General features: G+C 41.6%; 1 protein-coding gene across 4 annotated transcripts; it reads left to right on the forward strand.

Moving 5' to 3' along the window:
• Positions 1–582: 582 nt before the first annotated feature.
• On the forward strand, positions 583–24364 carry pxylp1 (2-phosphoxylose phosphatase 1). 4 transcript variants are annotated; one of them, XM_020708321.2, is made up of 7 exons: positions 637–712; positions 1158–1390; positions 2125–2271; positions 7499–7681; positions 7846–7972; positions 13306–13445; positions 13543–24364. In XM_020708321.2, exons 3-7 carry the CDS (start codon positions 2157–2159, stop codon positions 14568–14570), a joined length of 1593 nt encoding a protein of 530 aa, XP_020563980.1. In that variant the 5' UTR covers positions 637–712; positions 1158–1390; positions 2125–2156; the 3' UTR covers positions 14571–24364. The 4 variants fall into 4 exon arrangements, with proteins under 4 accessions (XP_011480946.1, XP_020563980.1, XP_023817416.1 ...); XM_011482644.3 differs by lacking the exon at positions 1158–1390 and having other exon boundaries at positions 583–712; XM_023961648.1 differs by lacking the exons at positions 637–712; positions 1158–1390 and adding an exon at positions 913–1157.
• Positions 24365–24778: the final 414 nt, after the last annotated feature.

Consider the following 24778-nt stretch of genomic DNA (forward strand, 5'->3'; position numbering starts at 1 on the left):
AGCTCTGATTCAAACCAGAAATGTCAAGATGAAGGCAGTCTGAATACAGACCAAGCACAAGGTTCAGGACTCGATTCAGGCTAAATTAAGCGGATTGGCTCCGGACCAACAGACTTTTCCAGTCTGAATACACCCAGACAACGTTGTTGTGAAGATATGATATCATAACTGTTTATTAACAGATCTGACTGGTCAGTGCATATAATACTCACAAGGGAACTGGCTTATCTGACCACCTAAGAACAGCTTCTCTAACTTTGCAAAAACAACTTTGTGTCTTTGAGCTTTGAGGCATGGAGATGACTTGTACTGTTGAAGACAGTCCAGTAGATGGCGCATTCGAGCTGGATTCCGTGCATTGAAAGCTCCAGTACAGACATTTATTTTGAAAGTCAATGCTGAAGGAAAAAATGGGAACAGTAGAAGTACTTTTCAAAATATCCTCCAGACGTCAAATAATATTTATGTTCTCTACCTCACATTTACGTCATAATTTTAGAGGAAATGTACTGTCTGTAAAGTATAATGGATTTAGTTATTTGCATTGAGAATAGTGAGAGTGTCAATCTTATTTTATTTTGAAAAGTGATACGGGAAGCACACGTGATTACCACAATAGCATGTTTATCCAAGTGTGCACGAAACAGCGGAGCACCCGCTTCAACAGAATCCTCTCTGTGTGGCTGCAGGTCTCTGCTCGCTCCGTCCTAAGGTGAGAACCAGATGGGACTAACGGCGAGCCGGTTCTATGAGTGACGTTTGCCTTTGTGCTCGGATTGTTTGATTCCCGGTGCGGGGCTGCCGTTTGATTCGTCGGTTTTCCCCAGCGCGGCTCCCGGCCGGTCAGATCGGTGAGTCTGGAGGAGCAAAGCTGCCGGAAGCCGAAGCGGGATGCTGGTGAAGGAGGCGGGTCGGTCACGGTGCGGCGCCGGAGCTGCGGGACCGAAGCTATCCGCTGGGGTGTTAACCCCGCAGGGCCACACGTTTGCGGCGTCAAAATAATTGCACTTTTTGTGCAGTGACTGACAGAGAAGATGCGTCAGGCTGCCTCACGGAACTCAATCCAACCGCGATTGATTCTCATCCTGCACGGATATTCTTCTCCTGTCCAAGTTTCAGCCGCTTTTCCTGAAACCAACTTCCGAATCTGTCTACAGGTGACTGACCTGAGCTACAGAGTCCGCCTTTCGACAGTAGCTGCTGTGCGGCGGACACAGACACAGCCACTCAGAAATCTGCAGCTTCTCTGCTCCGTTTGGTGAGGTGGCACGTTCACGCGCTTTCGTGGAATGTTGAGGCGTGAACGCGGTTCTGCTCTGCGCGTGGAGGCTGCGCACAATGTGGTTTAACGTCATCACCACAGAAAAGTTTTCATAGTTGGTGTTTTTAGGTAAATACAAACGTTTGTATAAATGTTCTTTCTCTTGTAAGTAAAGAGACATTTCAAACTGAAAAACACCAACAGGTCATAAACATATGTATATATGTATATGTATATAGCTTATCATTAATCCATAGGGTAATTGGAAGCAGACAGTGGGTTCACAGGACTTGCAGCATCTCTTGTAGTTTGAATGGTAAATGGTGCACACTTGTATAGCACTTTTCTACTTTCCTTGAAGGCCCAAAGCGCTTTAGTCACAGTCCCATTCACCCATTAGCACAAACACTAACGCCAACCTTCCACCAGAGGCTAAGTGGGGTTCAGTGTCTTGCCCAGGGACACTTCGACATATGGGCTGGTAAGTCGGGAATCGAACTTGCAATCTTCTGATCAGAGGTGGACTGCCCTCCCGCTGCAGGGCCACCACAGCTGGACATAAAGGAACATGCAGACAGCAGAGCTACCTGTTGGACTGTAAAGGTTAAATAACACAGAATCTCCTTTACCTGAGCATGGCTCCTTACCTGGGATCAGCAGCGGTCTGAGTGTGAAGTCCAGAGTAAAGATGTCAACATTTTAAGTGTCTGGTTGAAGTTCATCTGTATGATGCCAGTCTTTGATTTGGACATGTTCTTAGGATCTGGTTTTGTGAATGTCTCAAATTTTGGTTTTCGTTAAAAATACATTTCTGAAAAAATATAAACCCGGGTTGATTTATTTCTTGCTTTTATGTGTTCCAGGTTGCAGAGATGGGATGTTGTCTTAATGGCTGATGGAAAAGAACCTAGACCGGTTCCACGCCAAGATGCTGGCTCGTAAGCGCTTCCTCCTCCTGGTGGTGGTGGGGGGAGTCGTGCTGGCCATCGTCAGTGTGAGCCTTCAGTTCTGTAAGTGCTCAGTGTTTATAATCTACCTGTAGATGTTTTCAGGTGTAACCATGGCCCATTATTCAGCTTGACTGTTGCGTGGGGGGCGAATGTGAGTACAGTTCCACACATGGATGAACATCATTTCATCTTCTTCCTCCTTAACTCTCACGGAAACAGAGCAGACTCTCTCTCCACCGCCCTCCGCCCCCTAGACTTCCTACAGAACATTTGACCTCTCTCAGCCTTCAGTCCCACCCAAATCTGCTGTGGAGGATGTGTAGGTTTTTAGAATTGACTTTTCTGTTTGGGGGTCATTGTTAAGCATCCCCCCCAGGGATCTGTCTGGACTGTGTGTCCCAGCCATGAACAGTCAATGCAAGGAAGCCCCCTAACCAGGAGGTTGATGTGGCTCTGCAGCCATTGTGACTGTGAGAGGAAAAAGCTGGGTGATGATGCATGCAGACCTGAATGAGATGTAAGAGAAGAGGAAGATGTGATCATAAACAGGTATGATCATTTATGATCATTTACATGGGTAAGCATAAAGGATCAGACTCTTGTGGTTTTTGGTTATGAGCTGAGTTAAAGTTAATGCCTTTGCCTTTCTTTGTTCTGCTTCCTCATTCTGCTGCCTTAAAGCTTCTGTATGCTCTACAAGAACAGAGAAGTTTATTGTGCATGGGACAGTTTCAGTTTTGGACCCGTTTAGAACACCGTCAAAGACTTTGTTCAGCTTTAGCTCATATCACATATTCTGTTAGAATTCTCTAGTGCTCAGAGATGAAGACCTAATCTCACCTTAGTAACACAAATCCTGTGAAAATACAATTCCTCGTCAGCAGATCATGTTTGATGTTGACTTTTCAGCGGAATGTGGTTTTTACGGAAATGTCAGAAAAATGAAGTAAACCAATAACTGAACCTAATTCACTCAGTGCTCACTGGATGAGGGCACCTATGTATGTGTGTGCATGCATGTGTGTTACTCAGGAGCAACTTGCATGTGATTTAAAAAAAACATTGTCTCATATATTTGTTTTTTTCCTTCTAACAACCAATTGTGCTTTAACAGTTGTTTCCCACTAACAACCACTAGGGGGCCCTGTAGGTTTGTGCATCACTATTTGCTACTGACAGCAAAGCAGAAGAAAAGCAGCATCCAAAACAAACATGGAGTCGAATCTGATTGTTCTCCTCCTCTACTTCATATTTTTCTTATGTGCATCGAGACATAATTTTTTTTACTTTTATTTTTCCTTCCTCCTACTAATGTGGGACAGCAAGTCATCAAACTGGGTTACAGGGACACAGAAGCTGCTGTGGTTCGTTGGTCATTTCTGCTGTATGATGGCAAACAGCCATCAGATCTGACATTTTATTTATATTTAAAAAATAAATTATGTTTAGGATTTCTCTTCTTTTATTTCCCCTCCTCGGTAGTGTGCTGCTGAATGTGCATTGTAAACGTGATATACACCCAATGCTTCCATGAGGCCAAACGAGCTTCCACTCTTTTGGGATCAAGTGTTTTTAGGAAGTTTTGACCGTTCTTCCAAAAGTGCATTGGCGAGGTCACAGACTAATGTTGGTCAAGAAGACCTGGCTCTTAGTCTTCTCTCTAATTCATCCCAAATGTGTTCCATTGGGTTCAGGTCAGAACTTTGTGCAGGCCAGTCAAGTTCATCCACACCATACTCTATCATCCATGTCTTTACAAACCTTTCTTTGAGAACAGTCATGTTGGAAGAGGAAGGGGCCAGCTCCAAACTGTTCCCACAAGGTTGGGAGCATGGAATTCTCCAAAAATGTTTTGATATCCTGGAGCATTCAGCGTTGCTTTCACTGGAACAAAGGGGCCAAGGCCAAAAAAAGCAACCCCACACCACAATTCCTCCACCAAATTTCACACTCAGCACAATGCAGTCCGAAATGTACCGTTCTCTTGGCAAACTCCAAACCCAGAGTCGTCCAACAGATTGTCAGATGGAAAAGTGTGATTCATCACTCCAGAGAAGGCGTCTCTGCTCTAGAGTCCAATGGGGATGTGCTTTACTCCACTGCTGCCGACGCTTTGCGTTGCACTTGATGATGTGTGGCTTGGATGCAGCTGCTCGGCCATGGAAACCCATTCCATGAAGATCTCTGTGTACTGTGTACTTGGGCTAATCTGAAGGTCATATGAAGTTTGGACCTTTGTAGCGATTGATTTTGCAGAAAGTTGAGGACCTTGACAGACCTTGATGCTGACCCCTCTCTGTCCACTTATCTGCCCTACCACTTTGTGGCTGAGTTGCTGTTGTTTCCAAAGTCTTCCATTTTATTATGATAGAGTTGACTGTGGAATATTTAGGAGCGAGCAAATTTCACGACTGGATTTGTTGCATTGGTGGCATCATATGACAGTTCCACGTTGGATTTCACTGAGCTTCTGAGAGCGGCCCATTCTTTCACAAATGTTTGTGAAAACAGTCTGCATGCCTCAGTGAGGATTTTATACAACTGTGGCCAGGCCAAGTGATTAGAACACCTGATTCTGATCATTTGGATGGGTGAGCCAATACTTTTGGTGATACAGTATAGTGTATGTGGATGCATGCGCCTGTGTGTGCATATGTGTGCATGCATGTCTGCGTTCATGTCTGTATTCGTGCACATGTGTGTTTGTGGCTGTTTGTCTGGATGCTTGTATTTACGTGTGGGTGTGTGCGTGCATGTATGTTTGCCTGCACTTGTTTGTGTGTATGTGTGTGTATGTGCGTGCATGTAAACATGCACACCTGTCTTTGTCTGCATGCATTTTTTTGAACATGCATGCGCTGCTGCGTGCATGTGTGTCTCTATGTGTGGGCCCGTACTGTTTTAAAAGCGTGTCCATTTGTGATTTTGTATTCGTATTTGTAGTCATGTGTTTGTTCATGGTTGTGCTTGTGTGCGTTTGCTGTGACATTCCTGTTTGTGTGTATTCATGTGCGTAGGCTGCTTTGGCTTTCCTGTGTGTATTCATGTGCGTTTGTGTTCCTCTGCCCTCACTGGCATTCATCTTGAAAGCACAAATGTCTCTTTGTGAAGAAACTATGACACAGTTCTTCTGAAGTAGTTTGGTTATTCCAGGCGTGTTTTAATGGGAGGGGGGAGGTCTATGAGGGAAAAGCTTTTCCTGGTGAATAGGATCTAGTGTGAAGTTGGTCCTCAGGCTGGAGAGTTTTCTTCAGGATGGCGTGCTCTGTTGTTGCACACATTTTCTTCTTCTTTCTCATCTTCGGTGAGTTTATGCAAACTTCTTCTCGTCCTTTTTGATATCTGAACAGCTGAAGATCTTCTCCATTTTGGTTTCTACTTCTTTCCATGTATAGTTTCCTTACACAAATTTACGGGAAGGTCGTCTACGTTTAGGTTTGATTTGCTGTCAGATATTCAATCTTGCTGTACTTTGATTTTATGTTGCTGCCTTTCTTAGACATTTACTGAAGCTTAATATGTCATACATACAGTGTTACTGTAGTACTTTAGAGCAGGGATCTTGAACCAAAAATGAAAGAGGTCCAGTTACACTAGCCAGCATTTCTCCTTTAAAGTATGTGTGACTTCCTTTGAGAAATTCTGACATCAGAAAATGGGTTCTGATACTGTAGATCCTGGTGAGCTGCTATTCAAAGATTAAACTGTTGAAGCAGTTTCTGAAGTTTGTAATCGTTTTATTAATAAAGTCAACAAAAGAAGATGCAACTGTTTATGAACTTGTTCCCGCTCTGCTGGGAGGTCTGTCTGTAGGTCTTCCATGAACACCTCCTCTGAAAGAGCAGATGCTGTCATCAGCTCACAGATGAAGTTGTCTTTGCTTTGTAGCTTCAAATTCAGTTCATTCATGACCACACTGTCCATTAGTTTCTCATTTTCTTAAAAGACTTTGCAGCCTTCTTATTTCTGAGCTCTCCCAATGATGCAACTTCCCCCTATAATGGACCAACGACATACTAACTTACTGACTGTACTGAGCCATTCATTGCACATTGTTGTGCAGCAAATCATCAGCCCAGGCAACACTTTCTCTGAGGAGTTCCCTGTGTATTGGATACTGCAACGAAGAGGAAATTGATCATTTTTGTCATTGTTTTCATCACCTGAGCACGCTCTTCTGACGTGGAGGCACAAAGATAGATGGATGATGTAACAGTAGACTACTGGCTCAGGATTGTCCTCTTTGAGTCTTGCTACAACTCCAAGTCTACACATGATACTTTCAGCATCAAGCTCAGTTAACACTTCATGTTTGATAATTTTTGGATTAAATTTGATTTTTTTGTTATATGCACAAAATGTACGTTTCAGTATAACCCCAACTAGATCGGGCAAAAAACATAAACAACAGTGGGTAAAAGAATGGCAGATGGTGGGGGGTCATTAATGTCTAATTTTAGGCAAAAAGAACTGACCTACAAGATTATCTTAATACTTAAACAGACATAGTAGATCAAGCCAGATTCTTTTAATCCTGTTTAAAAATATGTTCATGTGAAAAGTGATTTGCCCCTGAGCCTCACAGAGCTAAGTGGATCAGTGTGGAAACATTTATCAAACTTGATGCTGTTTCCAGCAGAGGAAGTGATGAAGATCAGCATCAAACTCCTTCATGTTAGAATTTTTCGATGTTCATGATCTGAGTCTAAAGGATAGAAAACTGGAATTAACTGGATGTCTTTATTTTTCTAATCTGTCTTTGGCTGTGTGTATGAAGCTTTTTGATGCAAGCCATTCACACATTTGAGTTTGTGGTGGGGTGTGAGGACGTTTGTGTTTATAGGACAGAAGATTTCCTGCTCTTTCTAAACACAGGAGTTCAGTGTTTTCTCTTTTAGATTTTTGTTGATGTTTCCCAGTTCCCAGGACAACTCTGCTCTTATTGGACCTTTTCTCTCTGAGCTCACAGGTCATTGGTTCCTCAGGAACAGTATAGTAGTGGAGGCTTTGGAATGAGAGAGCGGTTGACATGGATACGAGTTGATGCAGTTTCTTCACTGGAGGTCTGCTTGTCTGCTTTCATTTGACTGAACCACTTCAGCAGGAAAAAAAGGTTTTCATGTTGAAGAACTCAGTCACTGTGGTCCAGTCATGTGAGAATGGGAAGACATGAACTTCTGTGGATGTCCTGAAGTTCATATTTTCCTTAAAATGTTTTGACACAGGGGAGGTAGGGTTAGGGGTTAAGGTTAATGAATAATTTTACTTTGATCCGTTTGATTCTCAGGGAACCTGACCCCTGCCGCCCCCATGGGGGAAAAGCGGCCGGCCACAGCTTCAGGAGAAGGCTTTTTTTTGGGAAAGAGCAGAAAGCGAGTGTTCCCGGTGACCCAAACCCAAGAGCCTGACCCCATCGCTGAAGCTTACAGTTACTGCAACACCCCCAACAGAAGCGAGCAGGCCTGGGAGGGTGAGACCTTCACCTGGACACAACAAAAATCTGACCCAACTGACATCTTCTTCTGAGAATGCAAAAGACACAATTAGTATAAATACTGACTGGAGTTTATGTCATCTTCTATTCATCACCTAATCAAAACTACTCTGATAATAATAAGTTCTACCTTGTTGCAGGACACAGTCCAGCGGACTACAAGCTGCTGTCCGTCCATGTGATGATTCGACATGGAGACAGATATCCACTTTACTCCATCCCAAAAACCAAGCGACCGCCCATCAACTGCACCCTGTCAACCAGCAGGTACACAGTCTAGTTCCAATTGCTTCTACGAGTTTTTTTAGGTAGTGGAGACTCAGTTCCCTTCCCAGATCCCTGACAAGCCCCACGCAGTTTGAATTTCTGCCAAGGTTGTAAATTCCAGGCATTCATGACAGAATTAGGATTAGGATTGCTGTCCTCTAATGGGGCACATTCATGTACTTTATTGTTGAATGTTTGTGTCATTAACTGTACCTGAGAACTGGAGTGAGATGGTGTTATGTCACCCAGAGAAAATGGTTTACTTACACCTCCAACCAAAAGTCAATTTAGTTGGCATTTTTTCATGATACAGATGCCGCCACGTTGGAGCCAGATGACATCAGTCAGCAGGCTCCACCTACTTTTATTTAGGCATCTGATTGGCCAGTTTATAGCTTGAATAACTTGAAGTACAGAAAAAAATATAATAAAAAACATAGGATTATCAAGCACATGTTACAAAAAGTTATCAGAACAGGAATAGTTATTCTGACCAACAGAATAGCCGCGGTTACATGTGCAAAATGTTTAAATCTGATCAAAGATCGGATTAGAATTCAACCGTGTACATGGGCCCAAAAAACTTTTTCCGATTATAACAAGCGTTTATATGGGTCACACTTTCGGTTGGAATAAATCATTTGGGCATGCGCAGTACTCTCTAAAATACTGAAAGAGGAAATTAGTCCGGCTTTAAACAAGCTCAAACAACGACGAATGGTGTGATCTGGCACTGATGTACCTTGATCTAGGAGTTCACCTTTAATGTCTTTGGAGGTTGTTCTGGGCTCTTTGGACACAGTTCCAACTATCCGTCTCCTCAATTTTTCATCAATTTTCCTCCTCTGGACACATCCAGGGAGGTTGGCTACTGTCCCGTGGTTCTTAAACTTCTGAATAATATGTGCCACTGTCGTCACAGGAACTTCAAGCTGCTTAGAGATTGTTTTATAGCCTTTACGATGTTAGTCTATAATTTTGTTTCTAATGTCCTGGGACAATTCTCTCCTTTGCTTTCTGTTGTCCATGTTCAGTGTGGTACACACCTTTACACCAAACAGCAACGTGACTATTTGTCTCCCTTTAAATAGTCAGACTGACTGAAGATGGGTTTGAAAACAGCTGTGATGTCAATTAAAGGACATACCTGAGTTCATCATGACCCCCTGGACAATTAGTTCTCAGTCTTTTATGGAGGTACCATCATTTTTGTCCAGCCCTATTTCATTAGTTTATTATTTAAATACTTCTATTAGTCAGCAACTCAAAAGTAATGGCTGATTTTGATTATTTAATTTTCAATAAATTTATATTTATTGTTACTTTTGAACGTTTCAAGTCATTTCAGTGAGCATTGTGGACTTTCTTTCTGTAACTGAGGGGTACCAACAATTTTGTCCACTACTGTAGAGGGGAGATTCCTCTAGCCTTGTATTCCAACACAGAAAAGACGTTACCCTTTGATACACTGATATGAATGCAGCAGAGATGAATGTGGTTTAGTTTGTAGGTGCTTGTCTGGATTTGTGACTTAGTTTTAGTCGACATTTCTCTTTGTGTTTAATTGTTGGAATGCTTTCCCTCCCTGAGACCCGTTTCTCTGATAACCCTCTGAGCTTATCAGCTATGGCGGTGGGTTTTATAAGACGTGCTTTCACAGTTTGGACAGTGAGTTCTGCAGCCTTTGTTACCAAGGGAGAACATATTGGGTCAGGTTGGTTGGTATTAATGTCAGAGTCATGGTGTTCTGGTGTTTGCAGCTCCAGGTTTGGTTAGATCATCACATTCTCTGTTTTAGATGACAAATGTTTGTAATCCATGTTGGTTTTTATCTTAATTAAACAAAATAATTGAAAAAAAATCATAAACTCAGATGGAAAATTGCTCCATTCTTTCATGAATTCTGCTTTCTGATCGCCATCTTCTCTTGATGGGAGGAGCTAGCTGACGAATATTTAAGGCTTGTCTTTCAGGAACTCTTAATAACTTTCCTGTGAGTACTTCATATTTGTGTGACCCCTCCCCCCTTCTTCTGTGGACAGAAATCCTGAAACTGTATAGTCTAAATGGTCATCAGATTTGCAGCGCTCAGAACCTTTACTGAGGTCAGTTCTGCAAATCTGGACCCAGAACAGACTCTGATCCTCACAGCAGTAACAGTTATTGCACAAAAGCAGATTGTCACATTGCAACCAACAGCAACTTATCCAGACCTTGGATCTGGAAGCTGATCAGAGGTCAGTCAAAGCGCAGTACCATGACGATGAAGATGCTTTTCACATTTCAAACTAAAAGCCCTTAATCTGCTTTAGAGGCTCTGCAGCCATAAACTGAAGCTTGGAGATGCAGGGCTCCAACATCTGTTGGACTTTAAGTCTGACCAGGCGTGGCCAAAAGTTAATACTGCTCTTTAGGAAACTATGTTCATGTGGTTTGGATGTTCTTTCAAGCCACATTTAGAACAGAAGAGTTATAAAGAAAAACAACACTTTGTTCTTGATTTATATTTATATCCATGTTAGAAAGTTTGGATATTAAAAACGTTCTTTTTCTTTACTATTTTAGAAAGAACAAACGTCTTTGATCTTATAAAACACAAACGCAAGACTTTAGTTTAGCATAAATCAAATGTTTGTTTTTAGGAAAAAAAGGGCTTGTCTACCACTGTCTATAATTAGGAAAGATTTTTCTGACTTTATATTTTCTTCAATGAGTATCCAGGCATCCGGACGGAGAAATTCATGTTGGGGTAAATGACAGGTTCTCCTTTCAGTCCTCATCTGGAAGTGATCTTCTCATTGTGGTTTAAGCTCCTCACTCGTGTCTAAATCTGCTGGTTCTCTAGAGATTTTCATCTCTCACGTCTATCACTGTGGAGGAGTTCTACCGCCTCATTTCTAATGAATGCTAGAAAGAAAGACTTTTATTGTCCTCACACACTGTGTGTGCATTGATTTGACCTTTCTCTGTTTCTCCTCATGCATACCTCCCTCCCCTTTCTGAATAATCTTAATTTCTCGTCTTTCATATAATCTGTCTCTCATTCTGGTTCCATCTTTTTTTGGCTAATCTCTCCATCATGTCAGTCAAATAATCCCTGTTCCGTGTAATTTGATTTTGTGATGTTTGCTGTGGAAAAATGAACCATTGGAAGCTTTCCAGAGTGAATTGAATTTCCCATTCTCCCTGAACCCCTCAGATTTCTGGATGATGAAGCAGAGGGATGTGTCGTCTATTGTGTCTCATAATTAAAAATAAAAGTCAATACCGGAAATGCTTTTTCATTTTCACAATAAAGCTGTGTTTGTTGACTCAAAATTAAAATGAAAAGGAAATCCTGCTTAACGGCTTTTTCTTTTTCTTCTTCAACACAGTTCATTCTGTCAATTTAAATGATAAATAAAATTGTACTTGACATTTCATTTTCAAAATACTTTCTAGTAAATGTATAGCAAAATTCAATTAGAAATATCTAATTTGTGAATTAAAATGGAAAAACAGAAAAGCTTTTTCATTTTCACAATGTAACTGCATCAAAGGACTTAAAAATAAAATTAACAATCAATCTTCCAAAACGCCATTTCGTTTTCTTCTTCCACACCGCTCATTCTGTGACGTAATTACAGCGATAATGCATTGCATTTTTGTTTTCACATCTGCCGCACAAAGACTGTCTCATAATCCATTTCCAGTCAGCAGTTCCAGGGGGAGGCGGGGCGATGACGTCAGTGCTCACTCGGTGTGGCGGTCCAGAGGAGGCTTTGGAGCGCGAACAGGACCGGCCGGCTGCTCCACGCGGGCGAAGCATGTCTCTTTGTGTTTGCAGGCAGGGCAAAAAGAAAAAGGGTTGATTTTCATCTCATTTTATTTTGAGTCGATAAACTCCGTTTTATTGTGAAAATGAAAAAGCGTTTGGGGTATAGACTTTTATTTTGAATTATGAAACAGATATGCTTCCATTGTGGTCTTTGCTTTATTCCTGTTTTTTTTGTTTTACAAAATATTTACAGCATCTACCTGGCCTTCACAGCAGTTCATAAAACAGATGTTTGCATATGTGAGACTGTGGAGAACACCAGATTTGGATCGTGTTCTTTAAGATAGTGATCTGCAGTCAGACTTTGTTTTACTCTGTCAGCTTTGATAAAAGGTTCTGACAGATCCCTGTTTTTATTTGTAATGTTCTGGAGTATGGACCAATCAGACTGTCTTAATGCTCTGGTAATCTAGTGGAGTTGATCTCAGATGTTTTTTTATACTGACCTGTAATCTTTATTCTCTGCTGAATTATGGACTTTTCCTCCTTCAATCCCAAAGGCTTAACTTTATGACTGTGTCCTACAGCAACAATTTCTTTCTTCTTTTTGTACATCCATCCCTTTGCAAACAGTTCTCTTCAGGTGTGTTAGAGCAACACCTGGTGATGGATGAAGTGAACTGCAGCAACATGCACTCACTATTTAAACTCAGATGTTAACTGAAGATGAAAAAGACCAAATCATCAGATACTTAACAATTACTCAAACTTTATATAAAAAACATCTACAATGTTTTTTTTTAGAAGCACAGATTTAACAGTTACTGTTAAAACTTCCCACCTGTATTCAATGCCAAAGAAAAGTTTTGTGAGGAGCTTGAGAGCAGACGTGGATGAAGCCACAGCAGCTCATTCTGGAGAGAACACTAAATCAGACTGAAGTGAAGCTGAACAAAGAACCAGGCCTGACAGGTAAAGGTCGTGGTCCAGGTGGTGATTAAAAAGAAAAGAAGAAGAATCTTTTGATAAACTAAAATAAAACGAAAACCAGTAAATAGAAGCTAAAGCTGCTGTTTAGTGTTGTCTCTTATTTAGACCCATTGAAACTGAGCTGCAGAATTTTGAACACTTTTTTCCAAATTTTTGGAAAAGATGGGAAATATTTGAACTTGTTTGTTTGTCCTAATAGTCATTAAGAGGGATCTTCACCCACAAATAAAGTGACTGAAGTCTTTGGAGCAAAATGGCCAAAGATGATCAGTGTTGATGGTTTTACTTCCTCCTTGTTTTGCTTCAGATTCAGGAAGTCATGTGTCCGTTTTAACCTCTGATAATTGTGAGGAAATCCAGAAGGTTGGAGTTCTCCTGCTGATAAAGGCTGTAGATCTGGTTAGCATCACAGCCTTCTGGTTGTTGGATGTTTTTTGTAGCTGAAAATGCAGCATCAGTCTCTCAGTTTATTTTTTCTTGGGGAAAAAAAGACTTAAATTATTTTATCTCTGATATGTTTTTCACCTAATATTTTGGTATATTTGAAAATAATTCTGATGTTTCTTTTTCTTGTCGTCACACTTAGGAGACCTTCACACCCGCTGCTCAAGACCTTCGTTAGTCACATGGCTCAGAGTGGGCGTGGCCACTGGGACTCCCCACTGGCCTCTCTTCCACGTCTCCCCAACCACAGTGCGTGTGAGATGGGGGAGCTCACTCAGACAGGTCCAAACACTTCAACATCTTGTTCTCAAATTCTTCTCAGTTTGACCCGATCGGATTCATGAGAAGTTTCGTCCTCCTGGATCTTCTCCTCCTGCAGGTGTAGTGCAACATCTTCGCAATGGGCAGCTCCTCCAGCAAGCTTACAAACCGCACAGGTTTCTGCCTTCTGATTGGTCAGCACGTCAGGTGTGGCTGGAGACCACAGGTAAGAGTCGAACCGTCCAGAGTGGACTTGCTTTCCTCTATGGGTTCCTTCCAGACTTTGACTGGAAGAAGCTGACCGTCCATCATCAGTGGAACACCCTCTTCTGTGGTTCCTCGTGTGACTGCCCTGCCAGGAGCAAATACCTTGAAGAGGACCAGAGGAGGCAGTATCTCCTCAGAGTGGCAGATGCTAACCTGGAGAGGACTTATATCACCATGGCACGAACACTAGGCCTACCCCCGCGGCAGCTCCGAGCAGCCAACCCCATAGATTCGCTGCTGTGCCACCTGTGCCACGGCCTGCCCTTCCCTTGTGCTCCCAGCGGAGATGGTGCTCCTCCGAGATGTCTGACCCGGGAGCAGTTTGCCGTAATCCGTCAGCAGCAGCTGGATGACGAGGCAGACCGGAGACGCGTGGGTCTCTACCGTAAATATGCCGTCCTTGCCATGTTCCCCTATCTCAATCGAACTGCTGCCAGGATGGAGCGAGTGGCCAAGAGCAGCGAGGCGGGCCGCCAGCGGCGGGCGGGGATGGATGAGGTCTTCACCCTATCATCTGCTCATGACGTCACTTTGGCTCCGCTGCTAAGTGCCCTCGGTCTAGAGAAGGCCCAGTTCCCACGTTTTGCTGCCAGGATAGTCTTTGAGCTGTGGAGAGGCCTCCCTGTCGCACCAGGGCAGGTGAGGAGGAAGGGGGGCAAAGGTGAGAGGCCAAAGGTGAACAGTAGAGACGTGTTCATCAGGGTGCTGTACAACGGCGAGGATGTGACATTTCACTCGGCGTTCTGCAGGTCTCATGCCCGCCGTGTCAGCCAGCCTCTCTGCCCTCTGACGAACTTTCTGACATTTGTCCGGAGGGACATGTTCCAAGTGGTCAATGCCACGTCGTACAGCGAGGCCTGCTACCGGCGCTTTAATTGATAGGGACAGTCGCCCATTGATGGTACGCCTCCCGGGATTAGGTTGACCTCACAGTGAAAGATGGTACAATTCCACCAGTTTTTGAACTCATTATTCACATTACTGTTCTCAACAGCATCAGGAGGTCTTTATTACCACAACATTTTTAGAAAACAACTCAACAAGGAGTTTCTTCGCTTTCTTAAACCTTTCACAAATGGGAACAACTATGAGAAGACATTCAGAACTGGATCTGTAATCCAGGCTAATAAAACTGTCAGTCTTAATTTTGAAGAACTTTTGGGAGAATTTTGGTTTTGTCTTTACATTCCTTGAAGGATTTGATGTTTTCATGTTCAGATTTTTGTACTTTTTTAAAGTGACATCCTAATTCTTTATATAGATTCACAGATACAGTCAGTGTCTAGTTATGAGTTTGCTGCTAAATTTAAAACTTTGCATTTTACTCTGAAATAAATTTAATAAATGTCAACTTTGATTACTTTTGTACTGTAAAGCACATAAACATTGAACTAAAAGTTCAGGTGTTTTCAGTTACAGTTTGGGTTTTTCTGAATTATTAAGTCTTAATGAAAAATCAAAAAAATATTGATTTGAAAGGCTGGTAGTAAAATACATTAAGCTATCAACAGGAAGCATTAAGAGAAAAAACAGAAAATATATTTGTTCTCTGACCTTATAAAAGCATATTTTCCTAAAATAAACTGGGCATCATTCAGAGGTTTTGCTGGACTGCAAGTACCTGCATTTTACCACTAGGTGTCAGCTTGGCTCCACAGACTGTACAACAGGCTCCATGATCATCTGCTTTATTCACTTGTTCACTTTGTAAACAGGCTGCAGGGAAGCAGCACGTAGTCGTACATTTATAGGAACGAATAGCCGTAAGTGTCTGTTTTCCACAGAAGTCATGTGTCATCATCATTAGGATCATAAGAAACGTGTAAAGCGAATCCTCTAAAGTGCTTCAGTCTGTGTTCCACGTCAGGACGCTGAGAACCAGGAACAGAACGACGAGAAGGATGAAAGCAGCTCAGCGAATGTGAATCCTTACAGAACAGACATATTGATGATGAAGACTTTTCATATGCCCACTGACTTTAGTATAAATGTGGTATTGTAGGGAATTCCATGACAACCAAACATCCATGTAAAATATTTATCTTGCTTTTAAAGCTCACTTCACATTTGCTGCTGAGTCAGAATTTAAAGAATGTTTCAGTTGCATCCAAAAAGACCTCCCCTCCCACTTCTAAGCTCTGAGCCAGCTGACAGAGCAGCAGACCTTCACCAGGATGGAGTCTTTCCCCTGGGGCTCCTGACCCCCTCCCCCTCAAAAAAAGAAAAAAAAAACTGATGTCATTGCCGCAGCACTAGGGGGAGCAGCGATTTCCTCCTCCTGCAACTCGCTCATTTTTTAATGTTGTTATGCGGCTTTTGCGCAGACACCACACTTTCTGTGTGTGTGCACGTGGACGTGCACGAGACAGAAAAGAGTAAAGACAGATGAAGCCGGAGCTTCATCCTTGTGCTTTCAGCTTGTTCTTCTGACCTCAGAACGTGATCAGCCTGACCCGAGCTGGCTCCACAGATCAGAGGAGAATGTTTTCAAACAGTCATGATACCCAATGTCTGCAGCCGAACAGCCGTGATGCTGTCTTCTGCAGCCAAACGACCATGATGTCATCATCTGCAGCCAAACGGCCATGATGTCATCATCTGCAGCCCAACAGTCCTGATGCCGTCATCAGCAGGCAAATCAGAAAACCCAACGTTTTTGGATGTTTGGTGCCTAAGTGTGAGCAAAAGTAAGAAGCAGAAAAAAGTTTAATCTTATCGTCATGGTCAGAATACAAAAGAGGGGACAGTTCAATAAGGTGACATCTTGAAAAGGTAATTAAAAGATTTAATAGGGAAACAGAAATTAAGCATGAATAGTCAGTAGTGTTTGGCAGTTGGACTCTGGGCCAAAGACATCTTGCATGCTTGGGATAACCTCGGACCAAGGGAAGCAACCCCTGAGCCCTGACGCTTATGGTGGTTAAGGCCAAACTGTGTCAAATCAAAGAGCCAGGAGAAGAACGGGGTGGAGTTGGGCCGGCAAAATGTAATGCAGATCCTGCAAGTGCAATTTCTACATCAAAAGTCCTAAAGATGAAGAAGGCTGTTGTCTCACAATCATGGAGACAGATATGAGATATATGAAACTGCTCAGCAACAGGTTTTGATTCTTCTGTTTTAAAAATATCTTCACTGGTAATCCAAATGCAGACTAAGGGTGTGTGTGTTTGTGTGTGTGTTGCTTTAGGTCAGCTAATGCCAAAGTGCTGCATGTGTGTTTATGTCTGAGCAGAAGCAGCGACTAGTATGAAGCTCTGTAGATGTTCACATGCAGCTCACGCAAGTCACGCATTCGCCTTCCACAGTTAAAATACTTGGAGTGCCCCCCCCCCCCCTTATGTGTTCTTACCTGTTTGTTATTCAGTGAAGTGGAAGAAGGTTCTTGTTAGCTAAAATAATCAGGATTTATGAGTCTGCATCTGCTGTAAGTGACGGGTAAGAAGCTCTGGCCAACACGCCGCGTGCACGGCCGGGATAATTGAATTTGGTCATTACGGACTCGTTCCTCCATCAAGGACTCGTTCAGTTTATCATCAATCTCATGCACACACTTACGTTTCTCCAAGTTCCTCCTCTCTGCACTCAGTGAACACTTTTTAAAACTGCGTTTTAGAGGACAGAAGCACCTTTCCGTCAGAAGTACATGCATCACTCTGCCTATCACGCTCTGATGATCGAGCTATCCTGCAAGCATCTTCCATCTTCAGCCTCTGCACTCTAACTCTGTGTTTCTAAGTGGAAGAAAGGATGAGATGATGTGCACGTCTGTCTTGGCAAAAGCTGACGTGTCTTTGAGCGGGAAGAACTCACTGATGGATCTTTAGGAAGGATTTTTACAAAGATGTTAGACTGCCAGCTGGTTGGAACAATTCTGTGGAGATGAAAACTCAGAAATGGATCTCAAATGTTAACACATAAGAGGCGCTTTAACAAAGTAGAGTGCAAATGAGACATACGTATGGATAGCACTGGAGCGATATCAATGCATACAAATGTACAGTGGAGCAAGAGAGTAAAGGAGGAGAGAGATGAAGCTCTTTGTAAATAGGTCAGGTTGTTTGCCGTCATATGCAGATATGCACAGCGTGCAGCCGCTAAAGACAGAAGCTGCAGCTGCTGACAAAAAAGGACGACACAAAAAGAAAACACGAGGGCTAAATGATCTGAAGAAAATAGACAAATATCTAGAAACATGGACAACGCTTGAAAGATCTGATTATTCTAAAGCCTCCTGAAGACTATTTTTTTTTATATACTCCTGTTTATCTTAAGCTAAAGCCTCCAATTTGTATTTAAAGATTGAATCCAGCTCCTTTGACCATTTAGAAACAAGAAACTCAACCTCGAAAAATTAATTGCAGTTGTGGTAAAAACCTAAAACTTCTGATGTCATTGAGCTCACAGCGAGGCATGGAGGTGGTAGCATCATGACATGACCATTGTTGGGAATACATGTTGGATGTTAATAAATGCTGGACAGAACATGAACATGAAACAAAGTTGTTGTTAAAAATATAGCAGAATATAAGACAATTTGGTGTTTGAAGCTTCCTAATTAAAGGGTTAAAAATCAAAGATAATATTTGTATTTTTGTCTAAATAACTGACAGAAGTTGCACATTTTCTCTCAAACTTGTAGTTTTTAGAAGTTTGTTTGTAAACGTGTCAAAAATAGCTTTTCAAAAACCGGTTTTAATGTGTTAACCCTGTAACCTCGGAGATGTTGCTAGGGACACCTAAATAACAGATGCTTTTTGATACGTTGTTACTCTTCAACCGTTTTTACGCAACAAACATAATTCCAGAGGATCTTTCCACTAAGAAAAGCAGCGCAAATCCTCCGGAATTACAAACCCCACAACAGTCTTTTTCTAGATCTCTCTCCAGGTATCTCCAACCTCAGTATCCTTTCACCAACATCATCGTTGTTCCTCCTCTCAATGTGTCCAAAGCATCTCAAACGGCTTCTATGCATTGATCTCCTAAACATTTACCATGGGCTCTTCCTCTAAACAAGATCTAATCAACATGTGCTCGCCTCCTTCGACTCTAATGTCTCCCTTTGTCTCTCTCTTTTTTTGAAAAATGTCTTCTCCATTGACATTTCCATACTTTTTGTGAAGGTATTCATCATCTGTTCTTCTGTTTTCCAGTCCTTCACTCCAAACTTTTACGTTACTTCCCTAGTCTTTATTTCCAAAGTCACGTGTCTGTTAAAGTCTGCTCCAATCATCACTCTCCATCCTTCACAATTTTCTCTTCTTTCTCCAGACTTTCTCCTACCTAGCCAGTGACAGCACTCACCGTCAGACCTTTGAATTCCATCTTCAGACTAATCATCTTCTCTGACCCTATCTTCACCTCCAGAACCTTCTTATCAACTCCTCCTTCAGGATCTCTCCTCCTCCATTCTTCTATCCATCCACTCCATAATCAAACATCTTGAAGCTGCTTCCAGTCTTTAAGCCTTGATCTCTTTCCATCTGGTCTCCCAAACCCACAGGAGATCCACCTTTCTTTTTTCCATCATGTCCATCAACTCTCTAGTTTTCCTGTCAAACTTCCTCCATTCAAAGTCCAAAACTGTTGTAGTCCTAAAAGGTATTAAAGCGAATTCTGAAAAAAATGATAGCAAAGTTGATAAAGTTGACCCCACCCACAAAGTGAGCGTCCAGCAGGTCACCTACAGATTTAGCTGCTTTGTGCCCGATATGATTGTCGTCGGGATTGACTCACACATGAAATAAATAAATAAAGCGTTCATACTGCTCAATGTTTAATCATTTTCCAACATTTTGTTCTGTAAGGTTTGTAAGTAAAGTAACTAGGAAGAACAAAACAGACTGGTGATATAATGACGAACACGTCATGTCTATGACACATTGTGGCTTTTCAACTTTTCATTGCACCTCATCTTGTAGTTTTCACGAGCAGATAAGGTTAGTGCCCAGCCTGTTTGGAGTTTTTTTAAAAACTTTTTTTAGTTATTAGAAAATATTAGAACAAAAATCACGGAAAAGATTTGAACGAAGATCACCAATTTTTTTTTTTATTGAATGCACTGCTTCCATCATAACGCCATCATGTTTTAAAATGTTCCCTGACCGACTGACTTCTGCAGAAGTCGCTGTTTCTTCCCTTTCATGTGTCTCACCAGCCCTGCTTCTCTCACGCTGCTCATGTCCAAGGAGTTGGAGCAAAGTCTGCATTTTGCTCGTTTCTGGTGCAAAATGTGTTTCAGGGTCTTTCAGTGGCCCCAGTTGATACCTCTCCTTGAAAAGCCACTTGTTGTTAAAGCTTCATTTCCCGGCATTTCGTAGCATTTCACGATAGCAAGCTGAAGGTGCCATGCGCTGAAACTGACGACAACTAAAACTGCTTTACGGCAACAAACTCCCATCACCAATAGAGTCAGGTTGAACTTCTGCCACAAAGTCTCATGTTAAACTATATATATATTTTTTGCATCCAAAATATAAAATTTTCATGACTTTTCCAAATCTTTACAGAACTTTTTGTTTTTCGCAAACTTTTCAAGGACCTAAAAATTACATTTTCAATTTCCAAAACTTTTCCAGGTTTTCATTCCATACAAACCCTGAATACCCTTTGTTCTTTAAAATATCAGTGGTTAGTCTTTACTGATGGTTACAGTTGCTCTACGAACGATAGTCCTGTACTGAAATATAGAAAACAGAAAACTTTCATCTCTAAATTTAGTGATTTTCTGTTTCAAACCTTAAAAGTTTGGCATGTTTCCTTTTAGATTCTCTGTGAATTCCCCAAATAAAGAAATCAAATGGATGTGTGGTTTCTTCTCACTGACGTGGCTGCAGAAAAACACATCCCACAGTAGAGCAGTGAACCCACAGATGGGCTTCTGAGCAATAATGTTCTGAAAGTTCACTTCTGCATCTGTGGGAGGAGTGAGGAATCCTGCAGTTCCATAGCAGAGACCAGAGGTACGCAGATCATTGTGTTGAGTAAATTTGTAAATAATAAACAATCTGAGAGGAGATCCAAACACCCTTGTGAGAGAAAAGAGGATTTTAGTTAATCACACGTTTTTCCAACAACGTCCATTTGAGGAAGTCTTTTAAGTGAAGGATATGATCCTTCTATAAAACTTTAAATTATTTCTGATTTAAAGTGTTTTCAATTTTGTTTGCTTTTAACTCAAAACCAGTAAAGTTTCAGGAAGATTCTTTGTTGATGCAGTTTTATATACAGAAAATTCTCTCTTCTGCTGAGTGACATCAAGACCAAGAGGATGTAAAGATGTGGGGCATTACTGGGCTGTATAGGGATGAAACTAAACATTTTTTATTGACTGTAATTCTCTGTTGCTAGAATATTTTGAGTCTCATAAAGCCAAGACCTTCCTGGCTGAGAGGCTGCCTAATGGTGTCCTGTAATTAAATGCTGATACTCATAAAATAGCTCATGAAAGCACTCCAAAGTTGTTTTTAGACTTGGTAGAAGTGGCTGCCTTTGCGCTGACTTTGAGAAAAAGAATGACCCCTCTTCCATGATGTTAGACAGTGACAGCTTGTGAATAGTTTGAATTTATTACAACTTATGAAAAAGTTGAATTTATTTTTTCACTTAATTTGGTTTAGATGCATTTTGCCAGACGTTTTTGTGAAGGTTAGCTCATAAATTCCCTCAGAAGTTTACATTTTATAATCGCTCATGTAGTTCACTCACAATTTGAGCATTTTCTCACAAACACAAGTTAAAACTAGTTATAATACAAGTTGGAGATATCTGCGATTGTTCTGTGACTCACAGGGGGAAGTTTTTTAATGCAAGTTTGTTTTATAATTAACACCGACACTCGATGAGGTTCAGCTACTACCCAAAACAAGAAGCAGAGTGTGCTAATTCTTCTGCAGGGGGAACTGGGTTCGATGAAAGCTACAGTTTTTATTCATTGCTGAAAGCGTATTTAACCTTTAAAAAGGCAAAAATAAATAAATAAAAGAGTCTGTTGGTATAACTGTGGTAAGATGTAAAAAAATATTCGACTACCCTATGTAAAGTGGAAAATGATGCCATAAAAAAAACATACAGTTGTGTGTTGCTCCAAAATCAAATCCGATGTTCTTTGCTTCTGCTATTAGATCAATACGTCTCAATTCTGCTTTACGGCAGAAATCCATACTTCTGTTTAGAATTATTATTTACAAATCCTCCTCTGGTCTCGTCAGTCAGCAGAGGAGGGGAAGTTGCAGAAACAATGAGGGTAAATCAATGGACTCACCAAACAAAGCCCCCCCCCACAGAGCCCCAGCACAGGCCAAATGAAAGCTGCATAATTATGACTCAATATTTGCTTTTAACCTTTTACAGTTATGCATATTCCTCTCTGAGCAGAGGAAGAGTCTGCAGCTTCAGTCTGATGTTTTGAGGAGCTACCATCAGCTCTCGGATGTGTCCTGACCCTGTCAGAGCCATACCTACACCCTCCTGCACACACTCTGTAACACCCAGCCCCCCCATCCAAAACCCCCCAATCACAGCCTGCTGTTTACACCCCCTTCATAACAAATCGCTGATATCTGACATAACACCATTCCCATAAACATACACATCTCTGCAATATTGCTGCTGAATGGAGAGCCTGGGAAGGTGATGTTGAATGCAGATGTCTAAACACGTTCTGCACGCGCTGCGCATGACTGATGGACGATGGTCATCAAGTCATCAAGCCACGTTTTCACCACAGGAGGATAACCCCGCTGTCAGACAGGTTTTCACAAAAAAGGTTTAGATTAAAGCTGAGTTTGATCTTCTGTAACTTAAAGAGTTTCCTGATGAAATGAAAGTTGTATTATAATAAAATAAAATGAAAGAAGTTTTTGTTTGTATGCTAATCTAATTTTAAGGAAGGGTTGGATAAATCAGAGTTCAAAGGAAGTCTCAGCCTCCACAAACAGTGAAGCTCCACAGATTTGCATCTCCCTCCCACAGTCCACAAACATGCTTCCCTGGAAACGTTCTTCAACATGCTGACTGCAGATTGTCCCTTAGATGTGTTTCTTTGTGTGTGTCCCTATGATGGACAGCTGTTCATCCAGGGGAGGGGGTGGGACATTTCAGACCTCAAGCCTAGCGTGCCTGCATGTTTTTCAGAAATCACTGCTCCACTCACAGCTGGTTACCTGGATCAGGTGTGTCCAGCCAGTAGAACGTGTGAGAGATCAGGGTATGTTGGAAAACGAGCAGGATTACGCCCCTCTGTGTCCACCCCTGGAGCTTCATCCTTCAGTAGTAGAGACAAACTTTAGCATCCAGCAAGCAGGTATAGGATCGGTATGAGGCAACAGCCTAATATCTCCCAAAAATTATTATTTCACTCCAAAACACCCAATAATAATCAAATAATTTAAAATGTGTTCCCGTGTTCCTCAACCAAATCAATGTTTATTAAAAAAAATCTACAACTTATTACAATCTTTTCGTAATAATGGTCTGATTTGCATGATTTAGCATTACAAAAGTCCTTTATATGTTCTACATGGTTTGAAATTTCCTGTGTATGAGACCTGGTGCTCTAAGCAAAATATTACTGTGTAAAGAAATTATGTTGTGTAATTTTTGAAAAAGTTCCAATGGGTAATATTTTGTCCAACTATTAAACCTTCTTATTTGTATGGAAGGTTGTTTTTTTTGAGAAGAAACTTTTCTACTGAACAGCATCCAAATCCACCAGATTCTCCTGATGGCCTGCAGAGTTTCTTCAGTGGAGATTATGACTTTATTTTCTTCTTTCTGGTTTGAGGCTTTCATTGAACGGAGTTTCAGATAAACCATCGTATTGATATTTTTGATAATCAAACAGGACATCTGCAATTTTAATCTCTGATGACTTCATGATTAAAAAAAACCCTGATGCAAGAGAAGAGACGCAGAAGGATGCAGTACGTGTACTTTCCTCTCCAGAAGAACTGTGCAGGTCTAATAGTTTCATTCATCTGTGATGGAGAGATGTAAGAAGACGAGAACGCTGGATCCCAGCGTACATCAGAAATAGATGACTAACCAAAGAGGAGGGTCCAGTCAGCCTTGACCACAATCGATTGGCCTTCTTTAAGTGTCTTCGATTTAGACTCAGTCTCCTCCCTCTCAGGTAATCTCTCTGTTTACATGGTCCTTTTTTCCTTCGTGCCTCCCCAGCATGTTTACCTAACCTGTTTTTCTTTCTCATGCATTTAATCTTTTGGTCATGTTTATCTTAAGTTGTGTGCTTGTTTCCTTTGATCCATGCGTTCCCACATTTCTTAGTCACTGTGAAATACTGCTCCCCTCATCCATCTCTGTCTGTCTGTACCCCCCCCCCCCCACACACACGCCCCTCTTTTGAGCTAGTATTGATTGAGTCCTCACAGCTTCATCAGGATTCTCCTCGTTGGAGTTAGCCCCAGGGCAGTAGAACCTGCTGCATGTCAGCTTGTCACAGCAGACCTCCTCAGACTGTTTCATGCTTCTAGAGGAGAGTTCCAGGCCTCCCCCGATCTGGAGCTCTTCTGTCATGAAGGTATAAAAACAATATATTGGAGGTAAAGACTCAATTGTAAGTCTGAGTCAAACATTCTTTTTACTTCAAAAAAGTTCTAGTTTAGAGACATTTTTCTGTTCTTAGTGCCAGGTCTTTGATTTAGAACCTTGCAGAAATAAAAAAAAAAAGGTTTGTTTGCAAAAGCTTTACTACAGTACGTTCAGCTCTTTCGGTAAATGGCTAAAAAAAGATCGGAATGAGCTCCACCTGTTCAGTTAAACACTTAAAGGGAAACTCCTTCCACATGCATTAAGTCTTATCGCCAGACAAAAACATTAGACTAAAGAGTGACATGACTCAACCACCTCTACGACAGGTTCATTCAGCCAGACCCCCACCCATGATTTACAGCATTTCTGCGGTTTCAAACAGCAGCTCTCTGTTACTTTCACACGTCTGACTGAAACCACCACAGCTGTGTCAGTAAGAGGAACAGATTCTGGAAAAAAATGCAACTCTTCTTCCACTCAAAAGCCTGTTACATTTTCTGCGTCAGCCTCAACACTCGTCTAAAATCTAAACTGTG

Source organism: Oryzias latipes, chromosome 13 (genome assembly GCF_002234675.1).
Source record: "Oryzias latipes chromosome 13, ASM223467v1".
Classification (NCBI taxonomy): Eukaryota; Metazoa; Chordata; class Actinopteri; order Beloniformes; family Adrianichthyidae; genus Oryzias; species Oryzias latipes.